Below are 17727 nucleotides of genomic sequence, written 5' to 3'. Positions count from 1 at the left end.
AAATAAGTCCTCGTATCTAAACTATAATGTACTGATAATCCTTACATTAGTCAAACAACTGTGGCTCAAATTTATGTCATCAATTTCAATTGGCGTGCTACTTTCAGACCATTTCTCAACTCTTTAACAGCTTAAACATTATTTTCTTACAAATGCTACCAACTTCGAAGGACAATCCAGAGTCCTGCTTTGAAATAAATGCACCATTGAACTATAAAATACCATCAGCAAATGCACAACTACATCACAGATAAGTAACATAAATCAGGCAATCATCTTGGTTACAAAAACATAAATACAGAAAGAAGATGGTTTGTTTTCTTGAACAGCTTTGAGACAAACTTTTTTTTTTGATAGGAGTAGAATGCCTCTTAAAAAACCTCCCTCTTAGTAGACCCTTGCCCATAGGCAAGAACCAACTAGCTGAAGGAGGAAAAGAGTACATAATTTTATTAAATATAAAACTTTTACATAAAACTTAAGAACTCTCCAGCCAAATACTACCAACATAAAACACTCCTGACACACTATTCCTCTACAGCATACAAACCAACTAAATCCATGACTACAATCACCCAATTCCCTCCTTCGCTAACTTGTCAGCTTTGAGACAAACTTCATAATAGTGTCATTACAAAAGCTTCAATAACATGCATTGCAGCTTTTAGTGCATCACAACAGCCAAAATGAGAAAATGTCTCAAAGGTATTGATTCATTTCCTTTTAAAGTCAAAACGCAAAAGAATCGGTTAACTGAGCTTCTCAGACATGGATTAGAAGTCCCTTGCATGCTTTGCTACCTCATTCTACAAATTGAAACACAAAGTGTGAGGATAAAGCTCTATATAAACTATCAAAATAGAGAATTATATTAACATTAACATGTTAATTGAATATTTCTACTTTTTAAGTAAATTGTTAGAAATGCGAAAGCTTCTGAGTATGTCTGTGTGTGCATGAGAGAGAATTTAATCCAAATTTGTCACAGGTTCCTGCAAATGCACCTTAAGCAGATCATTCTAATTATGTGAAGCAACCAACTTAACGGGTAAAAACGACATAAAAACACTAACAACTAGTGTACAACAAGGTAACAGACTTTTATGGGATATAAGGCAATCATCATAAATTTGGAGAGTGCGGTATAAGCACTTTAGTTTCTTAATGAAATCCTAAGTTAGATTGTATAAACTATATTCCAGTTGGACACACAATTGCTTCGTGAAACACTGCAATTTCCCTAATGTAAATGAAATTTATAATAGTAGTACTAATAAGTTATGAAGTTAAAAAAAATGCAGCACCTCAAATGCATTCTTCAAATGATCAAGTTCCTTATCCAGGTCATTGATAGCCTGATTATACTTGGAGAAGACTGGCTGGTCGTGTGGATCTAGAAATTGCATCAAATTGGTTAAAAAACACAAAGGATAGATTCAAAAATTAGAAGCATTTAGCCCTATCCTACAAAGAAAAAGACTCCTACAAAGAAAAAGACTAACCCTAACAAGGATTTTGTACTGCAGAGGGTGAGGAAGCTTGTAACCAGCAAACAAAACGTTCTCATCTCTATGCAATTGTCTGATTGTTCATCATCGTTAACAACAAAGGAGGAAAGAAAAACACTAAGCCGCTTAATCCAACATAAATCAGCAAAAAAAAAGGGGGACGGAATTTTTATAGGGTTAGAAGATTGTATGAAACGTACATTCGAAGGATGTTGCCGACGGTGTGGTCTTATCTCTCGATAGTGAAGGTCGCCGCGTTTATTATCTTGGTGTCCCTCTCGTAAGAAACCCTAAAAAACTCAACCAACAAAGATATCAGCGCGTTTGATGAATAGAGCGATTAGGAATTAAAAGGAGCCTACTTCTTGGTTCCCTCAGGGACGACGAATCTCTCGTAACGGTCGGGAGCGTTCATGGCTTTCTCTCTTTTTCTCTTCGTCGAACTCAGCTCTTTACTGTGTAGCTGGAAGCTGGAGAAGGTTGTAAATGAGTGTGCTTGGCCTTGAGGGCTCAGTCTCACTACCGGTATAAATATGTGGGTAAACTACAGCATTCGTCACCAGTTTATTTCTTATTTTCTAGTTTGGTCATTAAACTATTTTTAATAAAAAGACATTGTTATTTATTACAAATATTTTTATTTTAATCACCGATAATTTAAAATTTTACGGCAAACGTTATTTGTTGATGTGGTTTTCTTCCATTTTTCACATCTTTTCTCTCCTTACCAGTTATACATGTGATGTTTTTTAATAATTTCATTTAAATAAATAAATAATGATATATGTTACGCAAATGACAGTTAATAAACACTGAAGATAATAGGAATGGATCATTTAACATAAAAATGAGGTTCGTAGAAGTAGACATAACAAAAGAACACTTAAAGCACTTAACGACTATATTTGTCTCTAATGTAACGAATTTGATGATATAAGCAAATAAAGAATGTACGGGAAGAACATGCTGGAAGTTAATAAATATTTTCTTCTTTATTTACTGTAATCAAAATTGTCGTCATCTTATTCAATTAAAACGAAAATCATATTTTAACTTTTAGAAGGCTTGAAGTAACCATTGGATAAAAAGTTTAACATCCAACCACTTAGCTAAGTTAAAGAAATGGACCAATAATAGCATACAGTGTTAAAGAGGAGCCGAAATGGAAGAACATGAAAATGAGGTTAATGAATATATTTTTATCGATTGAAAAAATCAACATTATACATGAATGTATTTTGTGTTTAATGACTTAATCGATAAATTTGCTTTAATTTTGTGACGAGCAAGGCGGGGAAACATCTCCTCGATAAGATAATCGAACATTAGCGCATGAAGCTTGTGCACTGTCTTCCTCTTCAGCCCTTAAAGCCACGTCCTGCAGGTAAATCCGCCGACAAGGAACGCTCTGGCTGCAGTCGAATTTCACGGCCACTCCCGTCGCACTCGTTCCCCTGATGTTCTGGTAAAGCACATCGCTCACTTGCACAGCTGACACCTGCATGCATATGTAGATATTCCATTATCCTACATAGTAATTAATGCTTCATGTATTCAAAATCAGGTAATAGAGGTAAAGAATTTTGACCTGTTTGCGGCATGGTTTTCGTTTATCACAATAATTTTGATCGATGATGATAGGGTTACTGACGTTGTTCATCACAATGTTTTGAAACCTGATGTTCTTAGCATATCCTGATCCGCCCTGTAATAAAAAATTGATCACACTAACATCTTATAGTATATCCAGGAAAACAGTGTTGAGAATAATTATAAATATTGAATGCAAACAGTGAAATGAACATAAAAATTGTGATTAATGAACAATTATTTGTCAACCTCAACTTCGTTGGAATTAGGCAAACAGTGAATGAATTGTTGGTTGATAGTTAGAAACTTTAGGTAAACAAATTGTGATTTGCAAGTCAATAAGCAAATGGAAAATGAACGATGTTTGTTTGAAGTCGCTGGCATGTTGTAATCACAATAGTTTCACCATTTTCTTTTTGGTAAAGTACACTAGAGGTCACTAAACTATATCAAAATCATCTTTTTGGCCAACACACTTTCCAATATTAAAAATAATCATTAAACTCATAAACTGTTGAACTTTTTCAAAATGGTCCTTGCGAAGTTATAATTAAGTCAATTTTTTTTACAAATTTAATGACTATTTTAGAACTTATATCAAACTAATTACCTGCCATGTCTTTATTCTCACTCCGTTAGTGGTGTCCCGAAATGTTGCTTTATTAACTATGACATTGGACACATAAGCAGCAGAGTTTCCTGCTCCTAGGCTCCCAATGCTGCAAATATAGAACAAACTTAGGAATTTCACATTATATGTGCATAAGTGCTAAATGAAATCAAGTGTAACCTATGTTGAATTCGATACCTGATTCCATGGCCCGGTCCACAAGTTATACCCGTGGCACGGACATTTTTCGAGCCGCTCACGATTGAGATGCAATCATCTCCCGTCCCGATGACACAATTGTTAATGTTAATATTCTGGGTTCCGGTCACGTGAATTCCGTCGGTGTTGGGACTGTTACCGGGTGCTTTCACCCGAAGATTAAACGCATTAACGTTCACACATTCTCGAAAAATAAGATGCATTTGCTGTGCGTTTTTTATCCGCAGACTTGACACTCTCAGGTTAGTGCATTCATTGAACGTTACAGCCTGCAATTCCGAAGAGAAAATATTAACACAGGTAGGCCATATACGAAAAACAACGCATAGCAAGTGCAGAAGCTTACAGTTGGCGCTTCCTTGCAAGGCTGCGATTTTCGCGACGGAAAAAACAGAACAGAAACAGAAACAGCAAAATTAGTAGTTGTCGTTGAATATTCATCGATGTATACAAATTAAGTCGATGTCGAAATCACTTACGAGGGCTTTGTTGATTTTGCAGGACTTTTCCCACCATGTTCTGCCATTGCCATTGATGGTGCCGCCACCTTCGACTCGTAAATTTTCAACGTTATCGAAGTAAAGCCACCGTCTTCCATTACCTTCGTATTCGGAGTGATCTGTAGTGGCTTTGATTGTTCCATAGATCTATCATGTTCATATTGTAGGTAAAACGTTAATGATTCAATAACAATATCGTTATACGACCCTGTATTGATGTGCGTCTTTGTCTTAAACTTATATGCAAAGACGTATATCGAGTTAAAAGCTCACCTTCAATACAAGAGGAGATTTGCAAGGTCCTGAGAAGTTAATTGGCTTAACATGATAAGTCTTCTTCTTAGGGACCACCATAGTAGCTCCTTGAGATGAAGAACAAGCATAGTTCCAAGCTTTCTTAAATGCCAAAGAATCATCTCTTCCATTAGCTTTAGCCCCGAAATCATCGACATTGACCATCTTCGAAGTCATCGGACCACGTGCTCTGTCAAGTCTCGCTCGGATTCCGCTATTGTGGTCGAACCGGTTCACCGAGTAGGGATTACGGTAGTTTCGTATGTTGGGAACATGACCGAAGGTGCGAACATACGGACGATAGGATATCGGGCGGCGATAAGCTCGGCCACGACGAAAATCGACGTGAAATGGGTCCTCTGTGTAACTGTCGATGCCGAAGCAGGAACGCAAAGAGATTAATGTAAACAGAAGTGGGAGACAGAGAGTTTTTAGGAACATCATGTACTCTGCTAGAAAAAATTAAGGACAACAAATAAAAGACAATGTTGAAGGCTTAAAAGGAGCCGATGAGCTTGATTGTCCTAATGTGCACTTATATTTATAGGCAAGCGTGGGGTTGCTGTTTAATTTCGACACAATTAATGATACCTATGTCCGATGGCAATTAATTTAATTTTAGATATTGTTGGATAATGTAAACAATTAAATGGAAAATCTTTATATTTTAAATAAGATTTTATTTCTATATTAAATGGATTTTGGGGGTGGGTTTGAGAAAGTCAGACGAATCACTATTGGTTGCCTGCCAAATACTGGCTCATTTCTTTATTTCTGTTTTGTCAACTAATCACTTAATTTATGCTTGTTTACCTGCACATACGTGTCTCGTGTTGAATTTTGGTCCTACATTATTCATTTTCTCTCTATAGAATTATTTTTAAATGTTTATATTTTTAGGGTAAAGTACACAAATAGTCCTCCGACTATAGTATACTATTTTATTAAGTCATTCTACTATTAAAAGTTTTACAAAATGATCGTCTGACTATAGAATGTTGCTTTTTTAAGTCTCTCGACTATTAAAGTTACAAAATGATCATTCAACTATTCATTGTTGTAAACTCGTCTTTTTTTCATTAAAAATTAGCGGTTATCTAAGCTATAAGTTAACATAATGATTGGGATATAATAGTCGTTTGAGATTATGGAATCAAATTTTATCATATCACAGTCAACATGTTAACATTCAACTTATAATATCGTCAAATTTTTAACGAAAAAATGAGTTTGGAACATAATGAATAGTTGGGTGTCCATTTTCTAACTTTTAATAGTCGAGTGACTCAGCAAAATAACACTCTATAGTCGGATGACCATTTGTTAACTTTTAATAGTCGATAGACTAAATAAAACAATACCCAATAATCAGGGGATCATTTATGTACTTTACCTATTTTTATGGATTGAGTTAAATCTAGTTGATATTATATATCGTTAATACACAAGAAAATACGAGTAAAATACACTTCAAATTATTCAATTAGTTCAATTACAAATAGGTTATTTTATAAAAAAAATAATTTAATCACTCAATTAATATTATGAACAACACTCCATCGTTAAAATTGAGACAAACATCTAACATGGTCCAATACAATAACAATTTTAATCCTTAAAACTTATATATTCTATTAATTTGGTTCTAGTTCAAAACAACTCAATAAATTTAACATTTTTTATTTGGAAAAAAGTAAAATCAATGATCGATGATGGAATCAAATATAACATTAATATCTTTACTTAAATAAACTTATGCCGAATAATCTTAAACAACTAAAATTACAATAAAAGATAATTATTATCTAAAACCAAAGTAAACGTGCAGTACGAAAATAAACATAATCATTTAATTTTTAATAGATTTATTCATATAAATTTATTCATTGTCAATTCATCAAACACAAATTCAGCGTAACCATGAAAACTCAACCAAAAGTAATTCATTAGTAAATATTAAGGCATGTTTGACATAATTTGAGGAATTAATTTGCTGCGCTTTGGCCGGAGATGGTCAAACTATAAATTACAATACGGTGGTCTTCAACCAAAAGTAAAATATAGGTGGACTAGTACCAAAATAGATGTATAACTATGCCGAACGCACGTCCCGTAGCAGTGGCACCACCGTTTTATGCGGACATTGTGCATGCATGCGTAATTATGTATGATGAGATTCATCCATATTTATATGCCGTAAAAATGACAGTTGATATCATGCCATAACTGCTATAAAAGTTTGTGGGTAATGTTTTTTTTTAATAGTATGGGTTATTATAGAGTAATATCTATATATTTAGAATCTTTTTTATTTATTAACAACGCACACACATTATAAATTAGGGATTGACATAGGATCCGAACCCTATGGGTTCCAACCCGACCCAATTTGTTTGGGTCAAGTTTTAAAAAAGGATTCGGGTCGGGTTGAATTCGGGTTTAGGGTGAAAATACCCGACTCAACCCGGGGAAAAATAGTTTTACCTTATATATTTAGAAATAATTATAATAATACCCCTCTATATATTATTATTTTTCAATTAAATAATTGTTTTTATTGAATAAAAATAATTTTTTTATTATTTCGGGTCGGATCGGATTCGGATTCGGATTTTATCTCAAAAAATCGGGTTGGATTCGGGTCGGTGGAAGTTATATTTTTTCGGGTCAGGTCGGGTCGGATGAAGGATGTAAAATTTTCGGATCAGGTCGGGTTGGCCGAAACCCGACCAATGCCCATCCGTATTACAAATGCAACTGTTCAAACACAATATCTCTAAACAGAACAATACTCATTTTTACTACCGAAATTATTCAATGAATTCGAAAAGGTCTTCCATAAATACCTGTGACGATATAATATTGGCATGATATCTACTCTAACGGAGTTTAACCGTATGTACATATATCTATGAATTAGATTTAGAAGTTGATCATGATCCGTTTTAAAGTCAAAGCGTGAGATGTGCCAAACATTGACCCTCCCTTGTTAGAATTAAAATGCAAAATAGATGAGTAATGTCAAAGTTGCCAAAATGCCAACCTCTTTTTTATAACTATATTATAGAATTTGGTAAAGAACGGTTGTATATATGGGTTTGGACCGAAAAGAAGAGCGGGAAATGGCAGTGCCCCCGATGGTGGCCAAACGACAGAAACGTGGGGATCCACCGCTGGAACTGGCCGAAAGTGCATGTGTAATCATGTGCCGTGCTAAGTCCCACATGTTGGTTATTCATAAAATATAAGGATCATATTATAATAAGTCAAAACAAAGGGACCGTTTTCTTAGTTTTTCTAAAGTATAGGGATGAGATTAACAGTTTAACCATTTCATAAATCGAAGTGTTTATGGACCAGATCCGATTCGGGCTAGTCCATGCATAGTATCAATATGAGGTAAAAATTGACCCGATAGGGCAAACAGGTGAAACAATTAGCCCGTTACGTCATTTCCAAAATTAATTTGAGATTTAAGGTAAATGCTACAGTATAGTGCATGACGAGTTTGTCTAAATAATATTTTTTATTTAAATTCGTCACGTCAAGATGACAAATTCTAATAAAATATAATTTGTTATTAGTGTTTATCGTATCGGAATGACAAATTTCAATAAAATATTTATTTTATTAAAACTTATCACCTCGATTGGACAAGTTTCAAGTCACTGTTATAAATGTCGTAGTTCTCAAAATAAAAAAAAGTTTGATATCATATTGGGCTAAATAATTAGCCTACATATTGGGCCAAAATTTCCATCTATATCATGCTTAGTTATTAATCAACCCAATCTAAAATATGAGTTTGAGTTTTACTTAAATTTATATAAACTTATAAATAAATAATTTATACTCATTTAAACGTTCATGTTTTTTAGTTTTAAAAATAAATCATTTAGGCATGAAATAACTTAATTAAGTGGTTAAAAGAATTTTTATTGTTCCTAAAAGTTACAAGTTCAAACACTGAGACTACAGCAGGGTGATGAAGAATTCATTGTCAACTGATTGGTAAATTTCTAAATGTGTCATTGACTATATAGATTCTATATCTCGCACTATATATGCATAAATTGGTGGTGTGGTGTGGTGTGGTGTGGTGTGGTGAAGAGTTTAATTGCCTAGTCTGTCTTGTCTCCTGGTAGCGTTGATATTTAGGTGTTCTCCAAATTCAATGAGTCGTATAAGTTAAGGTTGCCGCTGTCGTTGCATGTAGGGGTTGGTTTCAAAGCCACAGCTACGTGTGTTGCCATTAATGGGCCACGTAGGAATTTGGTGGACTCAAACCCCTTCCTTGGACCATTATTATCTCATACGGCTATACCTTTCTCCCATTCTCTCAGTGTTATCATTTTTTTTATTACCCCTCAACAAATAAATATCTCTCTTTTATACTTGATTGAACGGAGTAAACACATTGAATTTAAATGCTCGAACTCGAATCTTAATATAAAAATAATGTTTTTTGAGGTAAAGTATATAAATGATTCATTGATTATAAAATGATGTTTTATTAAGTCCGTCGACTATTAAAAGTTATAAAATTATCCTTTAAGTATAATGTGTTATTTTGTTCAGTCGATTGACTATTAAAATATATAAAACGATCACTTTGACTATTTCATATGCTCCAAATTTATTCTTTTTGTTAAAAAATTAATGACGATTTGAGTTGAACGTTAGTCTGTTGACCGATGCATGATAAAATCTGATCCCAGAATCTAAAACGACTATCATATCATAGTCAATATGTTAAAGTCCAACTCAGACTACCGTTAATTTTTAACTAAAAAGAATAAATTTGGAATATATAAAATAGTCAAAAATTATTTTTTAACTTTTAATAATAAATGAATTAAAAAGAATATTTTATAATCAAAATATTATATTATAATTTTTAATAGTCGAAATAAACATCATCCTATAATCAATTACCATTTATGTACTTATTCTCTCGATTACCTAAACTAATTAATGAGTTCATTAACTCATATTATTTCTTACATAAAATTTATACTTTTACCAAATATTGACATCAGGCTACGGACATTAATTACAATAATAGTTTTATATTAATCACGCAAAATAAAATATATTATCGAATAAATTAAATTTAGTATAAATATAAAAATATAGGGAAAATGATCCTATATGACGTGGCACATAGTACGCCTAATATAGCATGAGCCACTGATATACAATAATCACACATAGTTGCCGTTGTCTCCTACCACTAACAGTTGGTTACATTGGAGAGAAATGGCGGAGGAAAAGGTGAAGCTGGTAAAAGATGACGGCGTCGGAGGTGGAAAGGGAATAGTGGAGGTGAACCTAAAGCCCTAGAAAGGGCTAAGTGCGACGCTGATTGACTGGTTGGAGCAGTTGATAGTGAAACTTATGTACGATTCTTCGAAGCCTCAACACTATCTCTCCGGTAACTTCGCTCCTGCTCCGACGGAAACTCCACCCACCAAAGATCTTCCCGTCAAAGGCCATCTCCCTGTAAGCTACGATTGATTGCTTAGCTAAAACTGATTGTAAATTTGGATTACTTACTTAAATGATTTTTGTTTCAATTGTTTATTCGTTGTATGTTACTAATAGATTTTTTTTTTCAGGAATGCTTGAATGGACAATTCGTAAGGGTTGGGCCCAACCCCAAGTTTGGCCCGGTTGCTGCATACCACTGGTATGCGAATTTCATATGGTTTTCTTGTGGATTGGATTTTCGGTTTTTTATTTAATAACCATATAGCATCACATCTAATTCTTTTTTTTTAATCGCTGTGTCTTACTGGTTTGATGGAGATGGGTATGTTTGCTTTGCTTAACCAATTTATATAGGATTAGTTCATTTATTTGCAAATTTTGATTGTGAACATAAATGATAAACCTGTTTGTTGATTGTGGAATTTACAGAATGATTCATGGTATGCGAATCAAGGATGGGAAGGCAATATATGTATCTCGTTATGTCAAGACATCACGTCTTAAACAAGAAGAGTATTTTGGAGGGGCAAAATTTATGAAGGTATATCTTGCAAGTTGCCTTCTTGACTATTAAGGTTGAACAAGTCTTCAACTGATTAATTCTGATTAGTGAAACTTATGACTATTATAATGCTAGCAAACTTGTACCGGCTGTGTTTTTATTTCTCCGAGCAACTTCTAACTGGTGGGGCTTTTTGAAAGCTAACAATAATGACACAATGTGCGGAATTAGAAGCATTAAATTTAATTTTAACCGCAGAAAACCTCTATGGCCAATGCTTGACACATTGTTATCTTCTTCTTGAATATGATGTTTTTCAGGTAGGAGACCTTAAAGGATTGTTTGGACTGCATATATAAGCTGAGAGAAAAGGCTAAAGTTTTAGATCTATCATATGGGAATGGGACTGGTAATTTTTTTTATTCTGTTTCTGCTAATTGCAAAGATGATGCAATGGATTACAAGTAATATTCCCTTATGTGCATGATGTCTCTGATGCGTTTGTGCTTTATGTCTATTTAGTGATAGTATTATTCACTGGTGTCTGTTCCATATATTGAAAGTAAAGATATGGGTGAATGGTTCTAAGACGAGTGTTATTTCTCCAAACCTTCAAAGGAAGGAAATGTTGGTAGAACACTGAGCGAGTGAGAATGGATTATGTATTACTTCTTCATTCCGATACATTGTGTTTAGTTGGTACATTTCCAGGCGGGGCTCCAAAATTTATGTGTCCCTCAATTTATTCCATACATGCTTGACAGGCAATGCATCCCGTAAAATGGAATCTGAAAAAATCTCGCCCTTTCCATTTTCCGTTGTTTCTCTTCACTGGTAGTTTGCCTGTTTTAAAATGTTTGTCTTATTGTTGTGACTCTGACCTGGCATACCATCATTTGAACAGCTAATACAGCTCTTATATATCACCATGGGAAACTTCTGGCACTTCAAGAGGCAGATAAACCTTGTAAGTTTATCTTCTCTCTTTTGATTTTCTTTCAAGAAATAATGAAGAAGGTTGAGGATGCTAACCTTCACATCAATTAGGATTCTTATTATTTTCTTATTTGGACTCTCTTATTTATTTTTACTTTGATGAAACTTGGGTATTAAATTGTGGTCTCTGTTTCAACAGATGTCCTAAAAGTTTTGGAGGATGGCGATCTCCAAACTCTTGGCATGCTTGATTATGACAAACGATTGTCGCATTCCTTCACTGCTCATCCGAAGGTTGATCCAGTCACTGGTGAGACCTATTATTTAAAAAAACGAGATAAGTTATTAGTTACCGAGTGGTAAAATGCTTTGGATTTATGATATTTCTGCTTACAGGTGAGATGTTTACTTTTGGCTATGGACACGAGCCTCCTTATATCACATACAGAGTTGTTTCAAAAGATGGTTTCATGCACGACCCAGTACCAATAACAATAGCTGATCCAATCATGATGCATGACTTTGCAATTACTGAAAATTATGCAATTTTCTTGGATCTTACTTTGCATTTTAGACCAAAGGTATGTCACCTTCAATAGAGCTTTGTGTTTATTTTTTCTATCAGATACCTGCTTTCAAACTCTTGTAGAGGTTAATATGTGACGTGGGTTCTTAAAATGTTGTTGATTCCTCCTTGAAAACTTTTATTTTGGTGGGTAACTAAGACTAGTGAGTAGTGATGCTACATAATGGAATCTTGGTTTCTGTCATTATTGTTGAGAATAATAATAATTGCATCTTGTAACTGTTCATATTTAAATTTTCAGGAAATGGTTAAAGAAAAGAAGTTGATATATTCATTTGATGTTTCAAAGAAGGCTCGTTTTGGTGTGCTTCCACGATATGCAAAAGATGACCGCCTAATCAGATGGTTTGAGCTTCCTAATTGCTTTATCTTCCATAATGGTATTGTATTTGTCTTATCATTTTTCTTTTACCCCCCCCCCCCCAAAACCCCCCAAAACTTTCTTCTGTTGGTAGTTTGAGTATACAAATAGTCAATGCATGGCCTTTTACATATTCTCACTGGTAAAAAAACACATTAAAATCGGATGTGCAAGACCTGCCCTTGTTGATACCAAACTTAGCTTCAGGTTTCTTCATCTTTTCATGATAAAAAAGAGTAATTGCTAGATAATGATTTGTATTGACACATATTTTCTGATCAGTTCAATTGCAGTGGCTGCATTATGACTATTTAACAATCATCTAGGACAAGAAAATTCCGCAACTTCCTCAACTCAATCCTTTATTTTTCAAGTTTTTTGCTCTTTCTCTTAGGAACTCAATCCTTTAGTTATACTTACTATAAGCACGGATACCAATGGAAAGGGCATATAATTCTTGTTTGAAACATAACTTATTCTCATTATATTTCTAAAAATTCCTAAAACTATTATAAGCTTAATATTTGATCTTTGAACATGTAAGGGCTAGAATCTTACCGCTTTTATAATGTTCTGTCACTAGCGAATGCTTGGGAGGAGGGAGATGAAGTTGTTCTGATCACTTGCCGCCTTCAGAATCCAGATCTGGACATGGTCAATGTGGAGGTCAAAGATAAGCTTGATAATTTCACAAATGAGCTGTGAGAATTCTGATCTATTATGTGAATATGCAATGATTTTGTAGAGAAAGTTGTTTCTCATTCTGATCATGTAAATCAGGTATGAGATGAGATTCAACATGAAAAGTGGTCGTGCTTTACAAAAGAAATTATCTGCTTCTGCTGTAGATTTCCCCAGGGTGAACGAATACTACACTGGCAGGTACGTAATCTGAAAACATGCAAAGGAGCGTACCTTGCTGTATGATATGCTTATCTTCTTTGATCAAAGTTTATACCTTATCGTTTTTTTTCTCTCTCTCTCTCTCGTGTTGACTTCAGGAAACACAGGTATGTGTATGGAACCATTCTGGACAGCATTGCGAAAGTCACAGGGATTGTGAAATTCGATCTGCACGCGGAACCCGAGGCCGAAAAAACAAAGATTGAGGTTGGGGGAAATGTTGCAGGGGTCTTTCACTTGGGTCCTGGTAGATTTGGTTCAGAAGCTGTTTTTGTGCCTCGTGAGCAGGGGACCACCGGTGAAGAGGATGATGGCTACTTGATATTCTTTGTACATGATGAAAATACCGGGTATGCTATGCCTGTCCCTGGTGCTATTTAATTTATCATTTTCATTTTACCCTGTATGAATGAGTGAGAACTGAGATGGAGAATCGTGACTGCTCTCAGTTTGATTGGGTCGTTTCTGACTATTGTTTTTGACTGAACAGAAAATCTGCAGTGAATGTGATTGATGCAAAAACAATGTCAGCAGATACTGTTGCGGCTGTCGAATTACCCCACAGGGTTCCTTATGGGTTCCATGCATTCTTTGTGACAGGTTAGTATAGTATAGTATAGTATAGTATATAAGGGTGGGATAACAAACAATTTACATTAAGAGGTGATAAAATCTGTCCGCATTTGTGATTGTGATCTCATCTTTACTCTTTTGCTTCCGGTGGAACAGGAACAACTTCAAGAGCAAGCAATATGGAAATGATTGAGATTTTTCTTTTCGGATGGCCGGGCGGAGGAATGAAAATATGCCATTGCCATTACCTTTGTTTAATATTTATATTTATCTCCTGTAATAGTAATGCCTCTCCAGTATACAGAACTAGTAACTGTTTGCTCACGGATAAAAAATACTATAATTTTTATATTTCCGATGTGGGATGAGGTTTCTTCATTTGTGTTGAGTTCTCAGGGCCAGAGGCTGATACCTTTCATAGGCCTACACACACAGCTCACTCTCCCCGAAAGTTATCGAGTAATACACAGCTCATTCTCTTGCTCAAAATAAATATTTATATATGTTACCATAGAGATATTTCAACATTCATTGTCAAATGATTTGTGTTCTATGGTAACATATATAAATATTTATTTTTGAATTAAAACGGGACAAAGACAAAGTGTAAAGCTGGGTTGCAGAATAATTTCTTAAATCAGCAATATCATGGAGATCTGCTACTTCCATAGGCGGGGTAGAGTAGTACACCAAGTCAAAATGGTGATTCGGGGCAAGCTTGGCATCAAGTCCGTCAGGCAATTAGTATCTCTTGAAACCCATTGAAAATTTAACTCCCATGCATAGATACCTAGTTTTCTCACGATATTCGATTTTGATATATTTTTAATACATACTAATTTGTAAATAATAAAAAATGTTAATGTAACTAAATTTGATATATTCATATGACATAAATTTTCAACTTCATATCATATAAAACAATTATATTATGAACCTACTGAATTACCAAGTTGGAAAAAGATTCAACTGTTCCATTACATGTGTTTATTTTGAGTTTTAAAATTGTCTCATTTAATTTTTTTATAAAAATAATCAATAAATAACAACACTTATATTTTTTTACCCTTATATGTCTCCCTCTTTTACATGTATCAAAACAAATATGTCATATCCATCGATTATTTTTCAAAATTAATTTTATCATTTTTCTTGAATATATCTCTTTAAGCTAGGTGTATAGTCAATATAAGATACAAATTATATAAAATATAGGTACGTGTAAAGTCAATAAAAGATATAAATTATATAAATTATAAGACCGAGGAAGTTAAATTTATAAGAGTTAAATTAATTACGAGATACAAATTCTATAAATTATAAGACCGCGGGAGTTAATTTTATAAGAGTTAAAATTAATTATGAGATACAAATTATATAAAGTATAAGACCGAGAGAGTTAAAATTAATTATGAACTAAATAAATTTATAAAAGTTAAAATTAATTAAGAAATAAATAAACATAAGTTTCAGTTTAGTTGCGCATTGTTTTTAAATTTATGAAGTATTTCAACGGTACGTTTTAGTTCAATTCTTAATTTGATTGAATATTTTGCACGCCACGCGTGATAGCAAAGCAACCAAATCATTAATGAATGATAAATACGATAGCTTCGAGCACAACAATTAGATCTCTCAAATCCAAAAATGGCATTAGACTTCGGTCTTCCATATTAAAATTCCCCATCTGAAGATATAAATAGTTTGGGGTGTAGAATCTACTTCCCCATTTCTCTCTCTATAAATTTTAATTATTTAATGATTTTTTGCCAAAATATTCGAGTTTTTCATCACCGTCAATCCTTTTATGAAAGGAAGAAAAGTTAAGCACCACCAGATCCATACTTCTTTCCGAACACAATGAGCTGCAGCTCGTCATATCCGGCAAGCACACCAGCACCAGCAATGGCACGAAGGATGTTAGCTCCAGCGCCTTTAAACAGATACTTGGCACCCTCATTTTTCAAGATCTGAGAGAATGCATCGAGCGAACTCTTGTATTTCACTGCTTCACCCGATGTCATCATCATTCTTATACGAACAGTGTCGATAGGGTACGATGCAAGTCCGGCACCATTCGTGGTCAGCCAACCAAGAGCAAAGCTAGCAAAGAAACTGATCAATGTCACTGCCATGAAACGAAAAACACTGATCCTCAAAACATAAATTGGCATCATAGAAACCTGAATATTACCAGTCAGAAGCACGGGCTTCAAGGAATCGTACAGATCCCGATAAACGATGATTCCGACACATGAAATATTGAAACCACGGTAAAGACCGGCAATACCATTGGATTTTAAGGTTTTCCTGAAGGCATCAACAAGACCATTGAATTGCCTCTCCCCTCCCTTCTTTGCAGCCTTTGCATCATTGGCAAGACGAGTTCGAGCATAATCCAAGGGAATAGACAAAGAGAAGGGAAGAAGCACCCGCTGCACCTCCGGATGCCAAGTTTCCGGCAAACCATTTCCAGTAAACCAATGAGAAGAAATAGAGCTACAACTACAAGTACCGACCTGAGTGGAGAAATAACGTATAACATTAGCGGTGTTTCCTCTCCACAAAGAAACAAATCCTTCATCTTTGATCGTTCGCTTGAAACAATCACCGATACCCTTTTAGGGTTCAGAGAGCTTACCGGTTTTGATCATTTCATCCTGTTTCTGTATCAAAAGTTTAACTCGCTCGATCGGAGCAGCAGCTGTTTTAGATACAGCAGCAGAAACACCACCCATGAGGAAATCAATAGCAAAGCTGCTAAATCCTTTCTCCGCAGGAGCTTGAACACAAATGGCAGATGCTGTTGATGGAGACCTGTGCAGGAATCCGGTGGCTACACAAGCACGAACATTAGGATAGCCCATTGAAGCACTGGAGTAGTTCCCATATGCAAATCGTCTTTGGTATAGAGCAGGCCTCCTGAAAGACCCATCAAACCCTTGAACGTCTCGGGAAAGGCTAGAAGAAAGTAGCTGGCCTGCTACTTTCTGCATGACAGTTGGGTGTTGGATGTGATCCATTCTGATTTCCCTGCAAGAATGAAGACAAGCACAAAAACAAAGAGTACAATGAGAGAGAAATTTTCAAATGTGTTCCGCTAAATTAGACAAAAACATCTGCAAACAAACATATCAATGATTCAATTCATCAATGTCAGCTGCGGCAACTAAGTCCGATATAAGTCCATGCTAACATGTGAACAATGCCTTTGTAACAGGTAAAAGGCAAAGGTGCAAGAAAGTAAATTGACATGACATCCTGCACGTGTATCACACTCTGTTCATGCAGAAGGAACGATAAGCATCAATTCAGTAACTTAATCATCACATCAATCCTAAGCAGATGGCAAGCAGTGAACTTTGTCGGAGAAAAAAAAAGCAAACCAGATGACAAAACACACTGCCATTCAAGATATCCTCCTAAAATCAAGATTTTATCCTAAACAATCCTCCAAATGACTAATAGAATAAGTAGTCTAGCATGTATATAGATAGCTACGCTACTACATTATTCAATATTAACAAATTTACATAATATATTCACTTGATCGATCATACGTATATGCATCATGCATGCAGGTATTCCAATACACAACAGGGTGGAAGAGAAACAAATCATTAAAAAGGTTAATTGTAGATCGCCTAAAAGTAAA

The 17727-nt window shown here is 34.7% G+C and overlaps 1 protein-coding gene and 3 pseudogenes across 1 annotated transcript; 1 reads left to right on the top strand and 3 right to left on the bottom strand.

Annotated features, from left to right (window-relative positions):
- Positions 1 to 602: 602 nt before the first annotated feature.
- Positions 603 to 1999, bottom strand: LOC120179964 (annotated as a pseudogene).
- Positions 2000 to 2734: 735 nt separating this feature from the next.
- On the bottom strand, positions 2735 to 5201 carry LOC120179923 (polygalacturonase-like). The gene is made up of 7 exons (XM_039185373.1): positions 4701 to 5201; positions 4407 to 4574; positions 4274 to 4294; positions 3907 to 4196; positions 3709 to 3817; positions 3097 to 3213; positions 2735 to 3006 (listed from the first exon to the last, which is right to left on the bottom strand). The coding sequence occupies exons 1-7, from the start codon at positions 5163 to 5165 to the stop codon at positions 2779 to 2781; spliced, it is 1398 nt and encodes a 465-aa protein (XP_039041304.1). The 5' UTR covers positions 5166 to 5201; the 3' UTR covers positions 2735 to 2778.
- Positions 5202 to 9942: 4741 nt separating this feature from the next.
- LOC120179931 lies at positions 9943 to 14502 on the top strand (annotated as a pseudogene).
- Positions 14503 to 15710: 1208 nt separating this feature from the next.
- On the bottom strand, positions 15711 to 17105 carry LOC120179936 (annotated as a pseudogene).
- Between the last annotated feature and the right edge of the window lie 622 nt (positions 17106 to 17727).

The sequence above is a fragment of the Hibiscus syriacus genome, unplaced genomic scaffold (assembly GCF_006381635.1).
Source record: "Hibiscus syriacus cultivar Baekdansim isolate YM2019G1 unplaced genomic scaffold, ASM638163v2 tig00112471_pilon, whole genome shotgun sequence".
Classification (NCBI taxonomy): Eukaryota; Viridiplantae; Streptophyta; class Magnoliopsida; order Malvales; family Malvaceae; genus Hibiscus; species Hibiscus syriacus.
This window is presented reverse-complemented; position numbering and strand designations above follow the sequence as displayed.

What these genes read in the sequence shown, in the direction of transcription:
- LOC120179923 (XM_039185373.1), bottom strand. Translation starts at nt 5,165, where the DNA reads ATGATGTTCCTAAAAACTCTCTGTCTCCCACTTCTGTTTACATTAATC. An exon ending in AATCTCCTCTTGTATTGAAG is followed by an intron (nt 4,575 to 4,700) that starts GTGAGCTTTTAA and finishes TGAACATGATAG; the next exon opens with ATCTATGGAACAATCAAAGC. An exon ending in GGACCGGGCCATGGAATCAG is followed by an intron (nt 3,818 to 3,906) that starts GTATCGAATTCA and finishes CTATATTTGCAG; the next exon opens with CATTGGGAGCCTAGGAGCAG.